This window comes from Phyllostomus hastatus, unplaced genomic scaffold (genome assembly GCF_019186645.2).
Source record: "Phyllostomus hastatus isolate PE091 unplaced genomic scaffold, TTU_PhHast_1.1 phas_scaffold_345, whole genome shotgun sequence".
Lineage (NCBI taxonomy): Eukaryota > Metazoa > Chordata > Mammalia > Chiroptera > Phyllostomidae > Phyllostomus > Phyllostomus hastatus.
This window is the reverse complement of record NW_025334024.1, coordinates 12854701-12868894: the sequence shown is the minus strand read 5'-3', so window position 1 is coordinate 12868894 and position 14194 is coordinate 12854701. Positions and strand designations below refer to the sequence as shown.

The following is a 14194-nucleotide window of genomic DNA, read 5'->3' as shown; positions in this document are numbered from 1 at the left end:
TGGATGCTATGCTTGAGAGTCAGGCAGGCAGCTCCAGCCAGGCTGGGGCTCAGCAGAGAAGTGATGACGCAGCAGCCCTGCGAGGCCGCCATCTGCCAGCCCCACCCGGCAGGACGCCCCGGCACCTGCTCTTAATAGGCACCGAGGAGGCAGAGCAGTGAGGAGGGATTCAGGTTCTGGATGTCGACTCTTCTGGGTCTGGATCCTCTCTCCCTGCTCCGCTCGCTGGTTGGCGGTGTGATGGGCAGCTGGTCCTCTGCTCGGGGGCTACAGTGCCCCCTGCCCAGGGTTGTGTGAGGCTTGGTGAGAAGCGTCCCAGCTCGCCCTCAGCAGGGCAGCCAGGCTGTGGGTGATCGGGGTGCAGATGCAACCTCACGGCAGCTGCTCTCTGCAGCCCAGAGTGCCCCCCGCACGCGGGGGCCTGCCCGGGATGTGCACAGGGGCGGGCTGGCGCTGAGCAGGAGTGTCCTCGGGCCTGTCGGTGAAACCTTTGGTCGGCGCCAGCACAGCTGACCTCCACACAGCAAAGCTCAACACTGATTGCTGAGTGCCAGGCCTTCCTCTCGGCCTGAGGGACGCGAGGGTCCCAGGCATGTTCTGGTGGGAGAGGCAGCCGGCACCTGGTAAACAAGTCCCTCGACCAGGTGATTCATTTGGAAAGGAGCAGGGCTTTCCTTAGAAAGGGCCACTGGAGCAGGGTGTGCGTCGGACAGAGACCTCACGTGGGGCTTGGGGTCGGAGCCGGGAATTTGATGGCTAGAAGGAGCCAGTCCCCGAGCAGCTCCCCAGGCCAGGCCAGAGGTCGGGAACACAAGTCAAGTACAAGAGGCCCGTGTGGCGGGAGTGAAGGAGGAATTGTAAGAGCTGAGACCGGAGAGGAACTGACCGGCAGGTGCAGGGTCCTGGAGCCGTGGTGAGGAGCCGGGTCTCATTTAGATCCAGGTGGGAGCCCCTGGGAGTGCCACGCTCTGGGGAGCACTTGAAGGAGCGCCCCAGTTGGTGCGTGGAGGGTGGACTCTGGCAGTGAGTGAAGAGGCAAGGAGGCTGACTAGGAGCCAGTGGTGGAGCTGGCAAGGCAAGAGATGGCTGACGCCCGCCCTAGGGCCAGGAGGAGGTGGGATGTGCCCTGAAGGCAGAGCCCTCGGCCCGCCCGGCACACGGTGGTGGGCTCGGAGGCCCAGTTGGCCAGCGTGACTCCCTGCTGGGGGCTGGGGCGGCTGGGTGGGCAGTGCCACCATTTCCTGACGTGGGGACAGCGGGGGGCCCAGGGTTGTGTTCCGGCCCTGCCAAGTTTGAAACGCCCGTTGGGCAGCCATGCAGGGCGGTCCACGAGGCAAGCGGCTCTCCTCCGGAGCTCAGGGGGGTTCCAGAGGTGCACGTGGGAGCCACCGACCTAGAGGCAGCTTTGAGAATAATCACGGGACCAGATGTGACCCCAAGAGACACGACTGGAGAGAGCAGAGCTGCCGCGGCCCCGGGAGAAGAGGTGGCGGGGAGCCAGGAGAGCTCGGTGCCCCTGGGGCCAGGGAGGGCGTTTCCAGGGAGCGCTGCCGACCTTGACCTTCTGCAACGCCCTCGGTGTTCCCCGGGTCTTAGGGACAGGAGGCGGCCTCGGTGCCCTCTCCTCCTCACTGCCACCCCCTCTGCCTGTCCCTCCGTGGCCTCCCCTGCCGTCCCCGCTGGCCTATGGTCCCTGGAGAGCGCTGCCTGGCAGCAGGCTCAGCTGTTGGCCTCTGTCATGGAGACGGCGGCAGCTGCAGGCGACGGGCACTTGTGACCATTTGTCAGAACGCTCCCCTTCCTCCCCGGCCTGCCCTCCTGGGACATTTCTATCCCATGGCCCTGGAGACGGCTCATCGAGGGCTGGGAGGACCTCGAGGGGACAGGAGGTGCTGTCTCTGCTCTGCCAGAGGGCCAGGCTTTCTCCTGGGAGCTGGCTGCAACCCTCACCCGTGGTGCCAATGGGTTATCCAACCAGAGGTTCCGTTCACCATACACCGCACACCCCACGCCCGTTGTCACTAGTCTTGGCAGCTGCCCTCTGAGTAGCCCCCGTTGTGCAAATAGGCATCGCCCCCGGTTGTGAAGCGAAGACATTATGCGAGGACATCGGGTCGCACAGCTGTTCCGGAGCACCAAGCTCCGGGACCTTTGCCCACCACCCCCCACCCACACCAGGCAAGCAAGGGAGCCCCCAGGTGATAGCAGAGCCTGGTGACCCCCACCCCCACCCCACTGCTTCTCCTCAGCAGCCTTGTTTCAATTTCTCTGGTAGTTTCTTGCCCAAGTCTGCTGCTTCCAGCCGGGCCTAGGCTGGAGCCGCCTGTCCAGCGTTTGCACTGGCTGGTGTGGGGTTTCTCCGGGCCTGAGGCGGGGAGGAATCTTGCGCAGCCTGGCTCCGAGGCACAGCTGGTGTTGAGAGGGAAGCGGGAAGCCGGTCCCTGACAGCCGGAGTTTCCTGCGAGTTCGGCTGCCTGGAATGGACAGCTTCAGCCTCACACCGTGTCCCCTCCAGCCCCAGGCGCGGTCCGTGGTGCTTCCCAGGAACAGAGACTGGGAGTCAGGCACACAGCTGGGGGTGGGTCCCCTCCTCACCAGCCACTCGCCCACCCCACCGGCACAGGGGTCACCTTGGGAGGTCGGCAGGCTTCCTCTGAGCCTGTCCTTGGGACCCGGGTGTTACTACTGACATCGCTTTGGCCCAGGGACCCCGGAAAAGCTGTCCGTCTTTATTCTCTGGGTTCTCCGTTTTCCTTCTTATAAAATAGGGACTCCTTTCCAGCAAACCCAAGCCTCATCCTCCCTAGACTCACTAGAGAGGAGGCGGTAGAAAGGAAAAGTGGCCCTCACTAGTCCCACGACCTCGGTCAAGTCGCTCCGCCTCCCTGCGCCAGAGCCGCCTCATCCGAACAGTGGAGAGGACACTCGGGCGGCTGTAGGGCGCGCTCCCCCACACGTGCCCCGAGCCCGGCGCACCGCAGGCCCGTCTGCAGGCCAGCGTGGCGGCGTGAACAACACACGCCAGCTCCTGACCCGGGGGCCCCAGGGGAGGGGCGTGGGGACTGCGCACAGGTGACCCCAGCAGCTGTCTGTCAGAGTCTGTCAGAGTCTGTGAGGCGGAGAGAAGGTCTGGCCGGGAGACCAGGAAGGCAGCGTGGGGCCCTGCGGCCACATGGGCAGCCGGAGTCCCTGCGGTGGTTGTCCTGGCCTGGGCTAGAGCTCGGGGGTGAATACAGCCCATGGGCTCCGGAGGGGCTGGGCCACAGCGAGGGGTTCGGGAGACGTGGGGCCAGGCCCGTGGGACTGATGCCCACGGGCCCCACGCCAACCCTGGGGAAAGGCAGATTTACTTCCTCAGGGGGCCGACAGGGCCGGGAGAGGGTCCGAGGGTGAGGCCTGGGGGCTCCTGTAACGTGCTCTGCTTGCCCTCCAGGCAGCTCTGCCTCCTGCTGAACGCAGAGAACATCTTCCACTCGATGGCGGACATCCTGCTCCGGGAAGAAGACCTCAAGTTCGCCTCCACCATGGTGCATACCCTCAACACCATCCTGCTCACCTCCACAGAGCTGTTCCAGCTGCGCAACCAGCTCAAGGACCTGAAGACCCTGGTACTGGCGTCCGTGGGCCCTGGCCTCGGGCTTGGTCCTGTGTGCACACGGGCGCTCCGCCGTGCCAGCCCCCGCCGCCCCAGCAGGTTCTCGGGAGGAGGCGGGGTGAAACTGGAGGTCTCCCCGGTGCAGTGTGCAGTACGGTGCCCCCAGGTCGGCTCCGTGTCGGCACGGCCACGCACGAGTCTCCGCCGGGTCCCCCGGAGCGGCACTGCAGAGGTCTCCACCCACAGAAGGCCCTGCGCCCTGCTCCGGGGTCCACGTGCCCCCCTGGCACTGCCCCGCACACACACAGCGGGGTCGGTTCAGGGCCCACAAGGTGGGACCCAACAGGGTGAGGCTCTCCGGGTGCTACAGCCCTGTCAGGGTCAGGCCTGTGGGCTGTCACCCTGCCAGAGACCAGGGGTTGCTGCCCTCTTGGCCCCTCCCTGGCCCTGCCCTGGCCCTGCTCTCCCACAGACACATCTGTCTCAAAAGGCACCCTGTCGGAAGCCAGGGTGTCACAGCACTGCTTGTCCCAGTCCTTGGTGAGGACCCCCAGGCTGACCAGAGAGCAGGGAGGCACTCACCGTCCCACCGTCCTGCTCTGGGCACCATTGTCAAAGTCGCACTCAGCCTGGGGACAGAGGCTGAGCGGCAGAGGGTCTCCAGGGGCGGCCCGTGGCTCCGGGGGTTTTATCCCCGATCCAGGCTGTGGCCACCACCCCCACACCCTCCCTCCCAGCTCAGACCCTGCATCTGCCCCTTCCCAGGGGCATCAGGCCTGGTCCAAGGGCATCTGGGGCCACCAGGCTCCCAGTGATCCAGGCCACACCCCGGGCTCCTCCCTGCGGTTCCTCTCAGACATTCACAGGGGCCTTAGCAACTTTCCTCAGCGCAGAGGCTGCCCCGACTGTGGGCTCAGCTCCTGGGCTGGTTCCTGAGGTCAAGGTAGGCCGCAAAGGAGGGAGGACAGACCATGTCTGAGGGCGAGGGGAACTCCCACCCCACCCACACTCTGCGCCCTCCCCTCACACCCCCTCCGGCCCCCCAGGCTCCAGGAGCACAGGGTCCCGGGGACAACAATTAACTGTTATTTGCCGAGAGCAGAAATGCCAGCACCAAGGACAGGCTCACTCCCCTCCGGGCATCACCACCACCACGTGGCCTGTGGGACCGGGAGTAATGACAGGGTCTGAGGAGGAGCTGTCAGCATTTCCTTTGTGACAGCATGTTCCCAGCCGGGCTGCCAGACAGCTCGAGGTGCTGAGCTGGCTCCTGGCTCTCCAGAAGGGCCTTCCCCTCCCCGGGGACCCTGGGGACCCCCGGGGGGAAGGAGCAGGCAGGGGGGCCGGGGCTCTGCTAACTGCTCACACCTCTTTCCCCAGGAGAGCCAGAACCTGTTCTGCTGCCTGTACCGCTCCTGGTGCCACAACCCAGTCACCACAGTGTCCCTCTGCTTCCTCACCCAGAACTATCGGCACGCCTACGACCTCATCCAGAAGTTGTATCCTTCGCTTTCACAGTGCTCCGGGTGCAGCCGCTGAAAGACAGGTGGGGGCCAGGAGCTCCCCCACGCCCCCGTCCCGGGGAGCAGTCCAGCCGTGCCTGCACCTGCCCTGGGCCTGTGACATCGGCCGTTAGGGGCCTCGGAGGGTGTGTCTGCTGCGGGCAGCAAGCAGGGCCACCCCGAGCCTGGGGAGTGGGGCTGGCTCTGGGGAAACCTCGTGGTTTCCATCTTGGTGCGGGAGCCCGGGTGCTCTCGCAGGGTGCTCTCCCAGGCAGGGTGCACTCTGCTCCCGCACATCCGGCTGGGCCCTGGGCCCGGGAGTGGGGGCCTGTGGGCTTGAGCGGAGTGTCGGCGGTGGCGTTGCTGGTGAGGAGCTCGGGGACCTTCAGGGACAGCAGAGCCAGGGCCAGCAGGCCCCGCAGATGATACCGCGGGGAGAAGCGGGCTGGGCAGGAGACCTCAGGAAGAGGGAAGACCCCGGCACAGCTCAGGGCCTGCCTCAGCGAAAGGCATCGGTGGTCAGATTCTGTTTAAAACACTGTCAAGCAACCCAGCCACCTCTGTGAATGCCGGGTGTGGGACCCCGGATTGGAGAGCTACTTAGGACGTAACGTTGGTCTCCTTCCCCGATCGGCCCGGAGTTGAGGGCAAAAAGGTAAGGGGCCCTGAGGTGTTTCCTTCCAGGGTCAGCCGTGGCCTTGCCCGGCTCCCTCAGGGTGCCTGCCCTCTGTCCACAATCTAGATTTGCTTCACTCGGTCATCAGTGCGGCCCAGGGACCACAGGTCGCACGTGTGCCGCAGCCCTGACCTTGGCCCAGCTGACGGGCGCCCACCCGGACAGGAGCGGGCCCCTCCTGCCCGGCCCTCCCCCATGGGCTGCAGGGCTGCGATAAGAGCCTTTCCGAGCCTGGGATCACAAAGGAGAGCGCTGCCGGAGCAGAGCGTGAGGGCCCGGGCAGGGGGGACGGCCGTGCCACTTTTCATTGAAAGGGACACAAAAGCATGGGGAAAATAGACTAATATCCTTCGTCTGCGGAATCGGCCTAGGCAGAAGCCGGCTCTGCGCCTCAGAAGCCGGACCCAGAGGGAGGAGGGCAGCTCTGCGCTGCTGGGTCAAGCCCCCCAGTCCCACCCAGCTCCCCAGCTTCCTGCACCCCCAGCTGAGACCCCTCCCAGAGGCGGGCTGTCCTGACCCCGCAGGCAGGCTTTCCTTGACCGCCCACCCAGCGGGGACCTGGAGGTCACTGTGGACTTCCTCACAGAGGTGGACAAGCTGGTGCAGCTGATCGAGTGCCCCATCTTCACGTGTAAGGGTGCTGCCTCCGGCCTCCGGCTGGCCTGGGGCACCGCGGGCTGAAGCCACACTCTGAGGGGGAGGCAGGGTGGGAGAGGGCGGACCCCCCCCAGGGACGCTCTGGAACGCCAGGAATGTAGGGCTGGGCGCACAGTCGGGGCTGAGGAGACCAGATGGTGCGGAGCTGGGACACGTGACGCCAGAATGCGGGGCCTGCCCGTGGGCCTCAGGGTGGGTCTTACGGACATGCCAGTGCGGACAGCACGACCCACCCGAAGGCTAACATCGTCCCTGCCGGGGAGAACTGGAGCAGGGCTGTTGGGGGGCAGGGCGCAGCTGTCCCAGAGCTGTCGTGGCCCCTTCTTCCAGGAAGAGCCTGGGGGGCCCTGGCCCACCTGCAGGCACTCCTGCCTGCCCGGGAGCCACACACTCATCTCCCGCAGTGTGGGTTGGCACTTGCTGGGAGCTGTTGGGCGGGAACCGTCTGATTGTAACACCCAGGCTCAATGTGCAGAAGTGGCAGCTGGTGGGGCAGGCATAGCTCTTGGCGCCGCCAGCACAGCGACTGAATGAAACTCCTGTGCTTTCAGTGCAGTGGGGAAGCTGGGAGGCAGCCCTGCTGGTGGCTACCCTCCTGCCAAGCTGGCCACCCAGGCCCCCTGCTCCCTGGTGGTGCTTCTGACCTGCCCGGTCCATGCCCACCAGCCTTCGCCCTGGAGCCTGGCGGCAGACACAGGGGCTGGGGGCGGTGAGAGTCAGCCCCAGCCCACCCAAAGAGAAGGCAGCTTCTCCAGATACCTGATATAAGAGCGGAGGAAGCCCCACTCCCAGTGGAGGACCCCTAAGCCTGTCCCAAGTGGTCCCCTGACCTGACATCTCGCTTCCCTGCAGGCCTCCCAGGACAGCCAAGCATGCGCGTCCCTGGAGTCAGGTCCAGCCTGACCCTAGAAAGGCCACAAGCATCTTCTCTCCGGGACCAGGGCTTAGTTGGGGCGACCACAGCAGATGTACCCTAGTCCTGCCGAGCACCTGTTCCAGCCCTGGCCTAGACCCCTCCGGCTGCCAGCTTGGCCCCGAAGGCCCAGCTTCTCCCAGGGCTGGCAGTGGGCTTTGGCCTCAGATGGGCCCAGGCTTGTGCTGGTGTCGCAGGGTTTGGAATCGCTGCTCAGGTCTCCGCTGGTGCTTCCTGCCCTGTCCTGGCCCTTGGGCCTGGCTGCTCCCTTTCCCGGTGCCAGCCCAGTCCCCGCACAGCTGCGGAGTGACATGGCCTCTCTGGGAGTGTGTCTCAGCTCCACAAAGGGTCCCCAGACGGGACCAAGAGACACAAGAAGGTAGAAGCTAGTGGCTCTCCTAGAGGGGCTCAGAGGGCGGAAGGCTGGGCCTGTGTGGTGCCTGTGTGGTTGGGACGAGCCCTGGGTGGGGCCGGGGCGTGTCTCCTGTCTGCTGGGCTGGCGGCAGGGCCAGCATCTGAGGCGGGTCTGAAGCCCCGACCAGACACTCCTGGGCTTGGTGTGTGTTTAAGCCACATGCAGGAGCGCTTTCCATCCTGCCCTCCCTTAAAGCCACCCTAATCCACTCTCTCCGGCTCACCCTATTTATAGCTCTCCTGCTGGCACGTGCGGAGTAGACAGGGGAGCTGCCACGGTACAGCTCGAGCCCCTCCACCCCGTTACTAGGGAGGCAGGGAGCCTGGGGGCAGGGGCCCAGGCCCAGGAGCAGGGCGGGTATCGCCAGGCTGAGCAGACGGACAGGCGGGTGGGTAGGAAGAAAGGAGGATGAGATCATGGGGACAGCTAAGCGCCCCTGGATGGCCTGGCTGTTGAGGAGCTCGGCGCTTGTTCTGTGCCACAGCCACCTGGCTGGCTCTCTCCTGGTCAGGGTAAGGTGTGTTGTGGGACAGTGTTAGGCCCTGACCCCTGCCCTCTGCCCTCTTGCAGACCTGCGCCTGCAGCTGCTGGACGTGAAGAACAACCCGTACCTGATCAAGGCCCTCTACGGCCTGCTCATGCTGCTGCCCCAGAGCAGCGCCTTCCAGCTGCTCTCCCACCGGCTCCAGTGCGTGCCCAACCCCGAGCTGCTGCAGACCGAGTGAGTGCCGGGCTGGGCCCGCACCCTCCGCCTCCGTGAGGGCAGAGGCGCTGCCTCCAAGCAAGTTCGGGGCTGGAGGAGCCCGGAGAGAAAGCAGTGCTGCAGGGGGCTGCTGAGGGTCCGCCTGACCTAGGCATCAGACCCCTCTGTCACTGCAGACCCTGTCAACCCTACAGCCACTTGCCCGTGGGCCTCTCATTTCCATATCAGAACACCACCAGGCTGGGGGATTCTGGGAGTACGTGGTAGGAAGTAGTGACACCTTCTCTAAGAACCAGGGTTGAGTTCATCGAAAATGTCAGAGGGCTCACCCAGACCAAGGTCTCTGGAGAGAAACTCCAGGAAGGGGAGGAGTTGCCGCCTCAGCTCAGGGACAGTGTCCCAGGTGGCAGATGGGCTGGACAGCCAGACAGGGCCCACTTCCGGGCCTCAGGCAGTCCCCTCTGTCTAAGGCAGGGGCTTAAGCTTAGGCCGCTGAAGACCCCAGCCCCGCTGGGACCTTTTCAGTGCCTCCTGGGTGGGTCGGGGGTAGGGTGCACCGGTGGCTGCATTGCTCCGGTCCTGCCCATGGGAAGAACAGGTATGAGACACACCTCTGCCGAGAGGCCCAGCACAGGCCGCTCTGGCAGAAGGGCTGCAGCCCCTGGGAGGTCCAGACTCCCACCCGAACCCACTGCTGGCCTGGCCCCCAGAGCCTGTTGGGCCGTGTCTATATTTGGTAACCCTTGGAGGCTTTGCCTCATCCACAGGCATTTGGCATCCGAGATGGAAAATTTCACTTGTCAGGTCTCCATGGAAACAGGCAGAGCCACTGAGAAGATTTACGCTGAATGGAGCGCGCCCAGCTTGCATCAGATGCCCTGTGTCTAGAATTCCCTCCCGGGCTGTTCAAGCCACTCGGTGGGCCTGGCGCCTCGCTCTGGGAAGGGCTTCGGGCCTTTGCTGCCGGGATGGACACAGGTCGCCTTGAGATGGGCCTGCCTGGCACCCAGCCCCTGATCCTAGCCCCTGCGCCCACCGTGCCGTCGGGCTCAAGCTCCCCCCACCCGGCCTGGCCTCTCCACAGGCTGGGGGCGGGCACCTGACTGGTGGTCCGTCCCCAGCCAACTGGAGGGACTTGGGCCTCAGCTAGTGGTCCCGCAAGGAAGACCCAGGTCCTGCCCACCCTGATCCTTTCCCCGACGAGAGCTCTTCAGGGCGGCAGTGCTGGGCACTGTCCCAGCCGCTCACAGTGCCGCCGGATAAATCCCAGGGGAGCAGGGAACAGCATGGAGTTGGGTTTGTGTTGGGGAGAGAGGCCCTGAAGCTGCACTGGGCTTCGCTGGCCTCACCTCTGCATAGGCCTTCCTGGGCCCTGACAGGTGTTCGGGCTGCCGAGGCAGGCGCTTAGGAGGGAAGGTGTGGTGGGAGGGGAGGAGGAGGCAGGAGGGGCTGCGTCCCTGGGAACGCTGGTGCCCCCCTTTCAGGAACCAGCCCGCCTTCCTGGGGGAGACCTCTGGGCCAGGCCGTGGGCCCGGTGCTGTTAAGGGCAAGTCCTTTCCCCCAGCTCTGCCGGCTACATCACCTGCGTATCCCAGAGCAGTCAGACCCTCCTGCACGCCCCGGGCCAGGGCAGGGCGGGTGTGCAGAGGGAGGCCGGGAAACCGCCGTTCCTGCAGGAGCCCCATGGCCCGTTGGGGAAGTCTCAGGATGAAGGGCTGAGGCCTCTGCACAGAGGAGCCTGCAGGTCAGGGGACAGTCCCCAGGCCTGGGTTAGGGTCTGGCCCGAGCCCTGGGACCTCAGGCCAGCCCCCACACTTCCCCTGGGGTGCTTCGCTGGCGAATGAGCATCTAGACTGAAGGGTTGCATGAGGCTCTGCCCAGTCCTCAGGGCTCTGGGCTCCCAGCCGTTCTCAGCAAGGGGGCTAGAACGCCCCCTTGCCAGGCAAGGGGGCTCTCACCTAGGGGGCTGCCATAGATGCAGGCAGGGAGCAGTGGGTGAGGGAGGGCCTCCAGAACAGCTGGAGGAGGGGTCAGGTTTCGGGGCCCGGCACAGAGGGACAGCTCACACCCTAGAGAGGGGCTGAGGACGGTCTCAGCCCCTCGAGGGACAGGCAGCTGGAAGACAGCTGAGGGGGCTCTGTGGTCCTCGCCCCTCCTCGTGTTGTGTGCTCAAGGCGCCGGCAGGGCTAGGGGACCCTGGCCCCCCACTCCGGCTTCCGGGCCGCTCCCCAAGGACCATCTTCTCAGTGAGGCCGGAGAGACCCTCTGAAGGAAAAGCTGATGACACTCAGCAGCAGTAGCCTGGTGACAGGTGCCTGGGTGGGGCGGCAGGAGAGAGGACCGGCTCCAGGCCACCCAAGTGTCCTGCAGCCCCTCACTGCCTGAGGGTTGGGACCAGGAAGAGAACTGGGTGGGCTGTGCCCTCTGTGGCAGGCAGGGAGAAGAGCGCTGGACTCCGTGCTCTGAGGAGACCGCCCCCCCACCCCCATGGGACACACCCCTCCCTGCTCCCAAGACCTCAGGCCAGGCAGGGTCTGCCCACAGGGAGGCTGAGTCACGGGGGACAAGGTGAATTGCCAGCACTAGGACCCCCCCCCAACCCTGGCACATATTTGCACGTCACCATTCACGGCCGAGTCTCCACAGAAGCCCCTCATCTCAGTGCCTCCTCGGGACCTAATGCCCCGGCATGCCAGGGCTGTCAAGGGGGCAGCATGCAGACCCTGCACACCCAGCCTCGAACGACATACCTCAGCGTCATCTCTGTGGCCTCATGTTTCAGGTCTGGGTTGGGGCCGCATGCAGCTACGTCACACAGTCAGCGGTCCCAACCCCAGGCTGTCCCTCAGCCTCCCCTGCTCACAGGGGACTTGAAAGCAGCTGCCAGAGTCCAGAGTGCTGCCTGCAGCCTGGCGCTCTTAGAGCAGGCCCCTTTTTGGTCTTCGTTAGACTAGTATTACCTGAGTGAGGGAGCCCGGGCCTGAGGCCCAGGGAAGAAGCAGCCATAGCCACCACAGTGTTCGCAAGCAAAGCGTCTTCAACAGGAGACAGGAAGGGAACAGGCTGAGGAGGGGTGCAAGGGGCCACCTCCAGCCAGGCTCCAGAGGTCATCCGCCACGGGAAGGGGAGCAGCCCCGGGCTAACCCAGGAGCCTGGTGATGGTCGGCGATGCCTGTCAGGCTCAGCTCGTCAGTCGCCTGTACCTTACCGAGGGCCAGGCTCACCAGCGAGGGCTCCACTCAGGTGAAGCACCTCCACGTTTCCCCCTGTTAGCGTGCAGGAGGAGCGCAGTCTGTCAGGGGACTCCCTGCTGGAGGGATGGGGGCCTAAGGGGACCTGGTCCCCAAGGGCAAGCGAAACCCTGGGTTCGCAGGGGCAGCAGGGCTATAGGGAGCTTGAGGCGCACGGTAACTGCAGTGCCCAGCCTGGGCTGCTGTACAGAGCGCTGGGGGAGGGGGCGGTGGCAGCAGGCCGTGTAGGAGCCGTGGTCAGCATGCCCAGTGATGGCTGAGACCAGCTTCCCTTACCTGGGGACAGGGAGCGCCTGCAGGCTTCTGGCTCCCCACCCTCGAAAACAGATGTCCTGCCAAGTTGAGGGCCCAGTAGAGATTCTCCAGCCATCCCTGTTGTCCCTCGCCCTGCCCCAGAGAAAGGACCAGGCTGCCTCCTTCCCCCATCCCTGGACCCTGTTCCAGGCCCCAGCTGGCTTCCTGGCTGGCTGCTAGCCCTGGCTTTCACCCCAAAGGGAGCCACTCGTAAACAGGAAATGCTTCCCAATGCGATGCCTGCCCTGGGCGCTGTTGCCAGCCCGCAGGCTGAAGGCCATGTCCAAGCGGCAGTGTTGACTAGTCTCCCCAGCTGCGGGGGAGGGGGTGTTCATGGCGCTCCTCGACGCCGTGGGGCTGTTGGGGAGGGGGTGCTGGGCCTGAGGCAGACAGACTCCCCAAGGTTGAGTCCCACCAGCCCCCTTGCATGCGGAGACACTGACGCTGACCCTTTCTGCACCCTTTCCCAGAGACAGCCTGAAGGCAGCCCCCAAGTTGCAGGCAGCGGACTCCCCCAGCATCGACTATGCCGAGCTGCTGCAGCACTTTGAGAAGGTCCAGAAGAAGCACCTGGAAGTGAGGCATCAGCGAAGCGGGCGTGGGGACCACCTGGACCGGAGAGTTGTCCTCTGACAGGCCTGGTGTGCAGAAGGACCAAAGGAGCGGTCCAGGGAGCACGTGGGATCTGCAGGCCCCCTTCCCACAGAGCCCGAGGACCTGCCGCCAGCTTGGGGCTGGGGGGAGGCGGAGGCTGTTCCGTCCACCCAAACTCCTCTCACAGCCCAGCCCCCTGGGCCCCAGAGCCATCCAGCATTCCGATAAAGCTGGCTTCCCACCAGGGTGGGGCTGCAGCCTCAGATGCCACCTATCCTCCGGAATAGGTCACTTTGGAATACCCTCTTGTGAAAGAGTGTGACCTCCCCAGCCCACCAGAGCTCTGGCCTCCTGCGATGTCTATACAGACCTGTCCACACGTGGGGGCCAGCGCAGAAGTCCACGGGAATGATGCATCCCCTGCCCCAATAAATAAATAACGGAAAACCCTCGGCCTGCACCTGCCTGCTCCTTCCCACTGGCATCTGCTCCTGCCTGGTGCTACAGTGGCCCGAGGACCTCACCACCTATCCTGTCAATGCCCTGGGGGACCCAGCTCTCACCCCTGGGACCTGCCCCTTCTTCCTTGAGAGCACTAAGCACTGGCCTCCCTGAGTCCCTCCCAGGCACCTAATCTGACTTTTCCATCCTGATTCCCCCAGAGACAATGGGACATGTCCCCACGGGACAGATGAACTGAGCTCACCTCAGAAGTTTCTGAATGAGAGGGCCTTGCACCCCACCGAACTCTGCAGACACTGGGGGTGGAAAGCAAGGCCCAGACCAGTGCAAGGAGGGAGGGGGCTTCCCAGGTACCCACCCCTTGATTTGGCTAAATGAGCCTCACCCCACCATACCTGTAGGCCTGGGTCCCCCCACCCCCAACTTTGGGAAGCCTCAGATTGGTCTAACAGCTCCCAAATGGCTCTCAGGGCCCCTGAAGCAGGAGAGAAGGAGTTTTTCCCCAGAGTCCCAGTGCCTCTAGGAGGGTGGGTTTCACTGCTGGAGTCTTCCAGAGTCGCTGTACTGGCTTTAGCCCACGTGCACGCATGTTCGTCCACACACACATAGTGGGATGTGACCCACTTCTGCCCTGCTGACCTGATAGTCCCCACCGCAAGAAAGGAGTGTGCCAGAGGGGTGGGACACTACTACCCCCAAAAGCCTGGCCTCAAACACCGCATCCAGGTGGCATCGGCACCTCTTGGAAAAGGAGCCAAAGAACTTCTTGAGGAAGGTCCGAACTCTTCTGTGCCTGGCTGAAAGGCCCCATGGCCGGCCGCCCTCAGGACACCTTGTGCCCCTGCTGGGTGTGGTGCGGGCATCGCACGGGATGCTGCCAGGGGCCCCCAGCCCTCGTGGGTCTGCCGAAAGCGCGGGAAGCCCCGCCGGAGACCAAAGGCTGAAAAGCAGTGGTGAGCCCCTAGCCGGGGGCGGGTCTCACCCCCGCGGGGTAGCCGGCCGGCCCCGCCCCAGCGCCGCCCCGACCCGCGGTGGCGCCCGCGCCGCCGGCCCCGCTCGCCGGACCAGTCTGGCCGCGCTGGGTTCGGATTTCAAAGCTCTGGAGCCTGGCGGCGAATGGGCCTGCGCCCGC

General features: G+C 64.9%; 1 protein-coding gene across 2 annotated transcripts in view; it reads left to right on the top strand.

Annotated features, from left to right (window-relative positions):
* VAC14 (VAC14 component of PIKFYVE complex) overlaps positions 1-13054 on the top strand; it is a 94147-nt gene extending 81093 nt beyond the window's left edge. Inside the window, exons 15-19 of one of the 2 annotated variants that reach the window (XM_045819053.1) lie at positions 3434-3608; positions 4976-5094; positions 6325-6404; positions 8329-8479; positions 12477-13054. In XM_045819053.1, the coding sequence (XP_045675009.1) occupies positions 3434-3608; positions 4976-5094; positions 6325-6404; positions 8329-8479; positions 12477-12639 (688 nt within the window). In that variant the 3' untranslated portion in view covers positions 12640-13054. Of the gene's footprint in view, positions 1-3433; positions 3609-4975; positions 5142-6324; positions 6405-8328; positions 8480-12476 lie in introns of those variants that run through there. The other variant, XM_045819054.1, reaches the window with a different exon arrangement.
* Positions 13055-14194: the final 1140 nt, after the last annotated feature.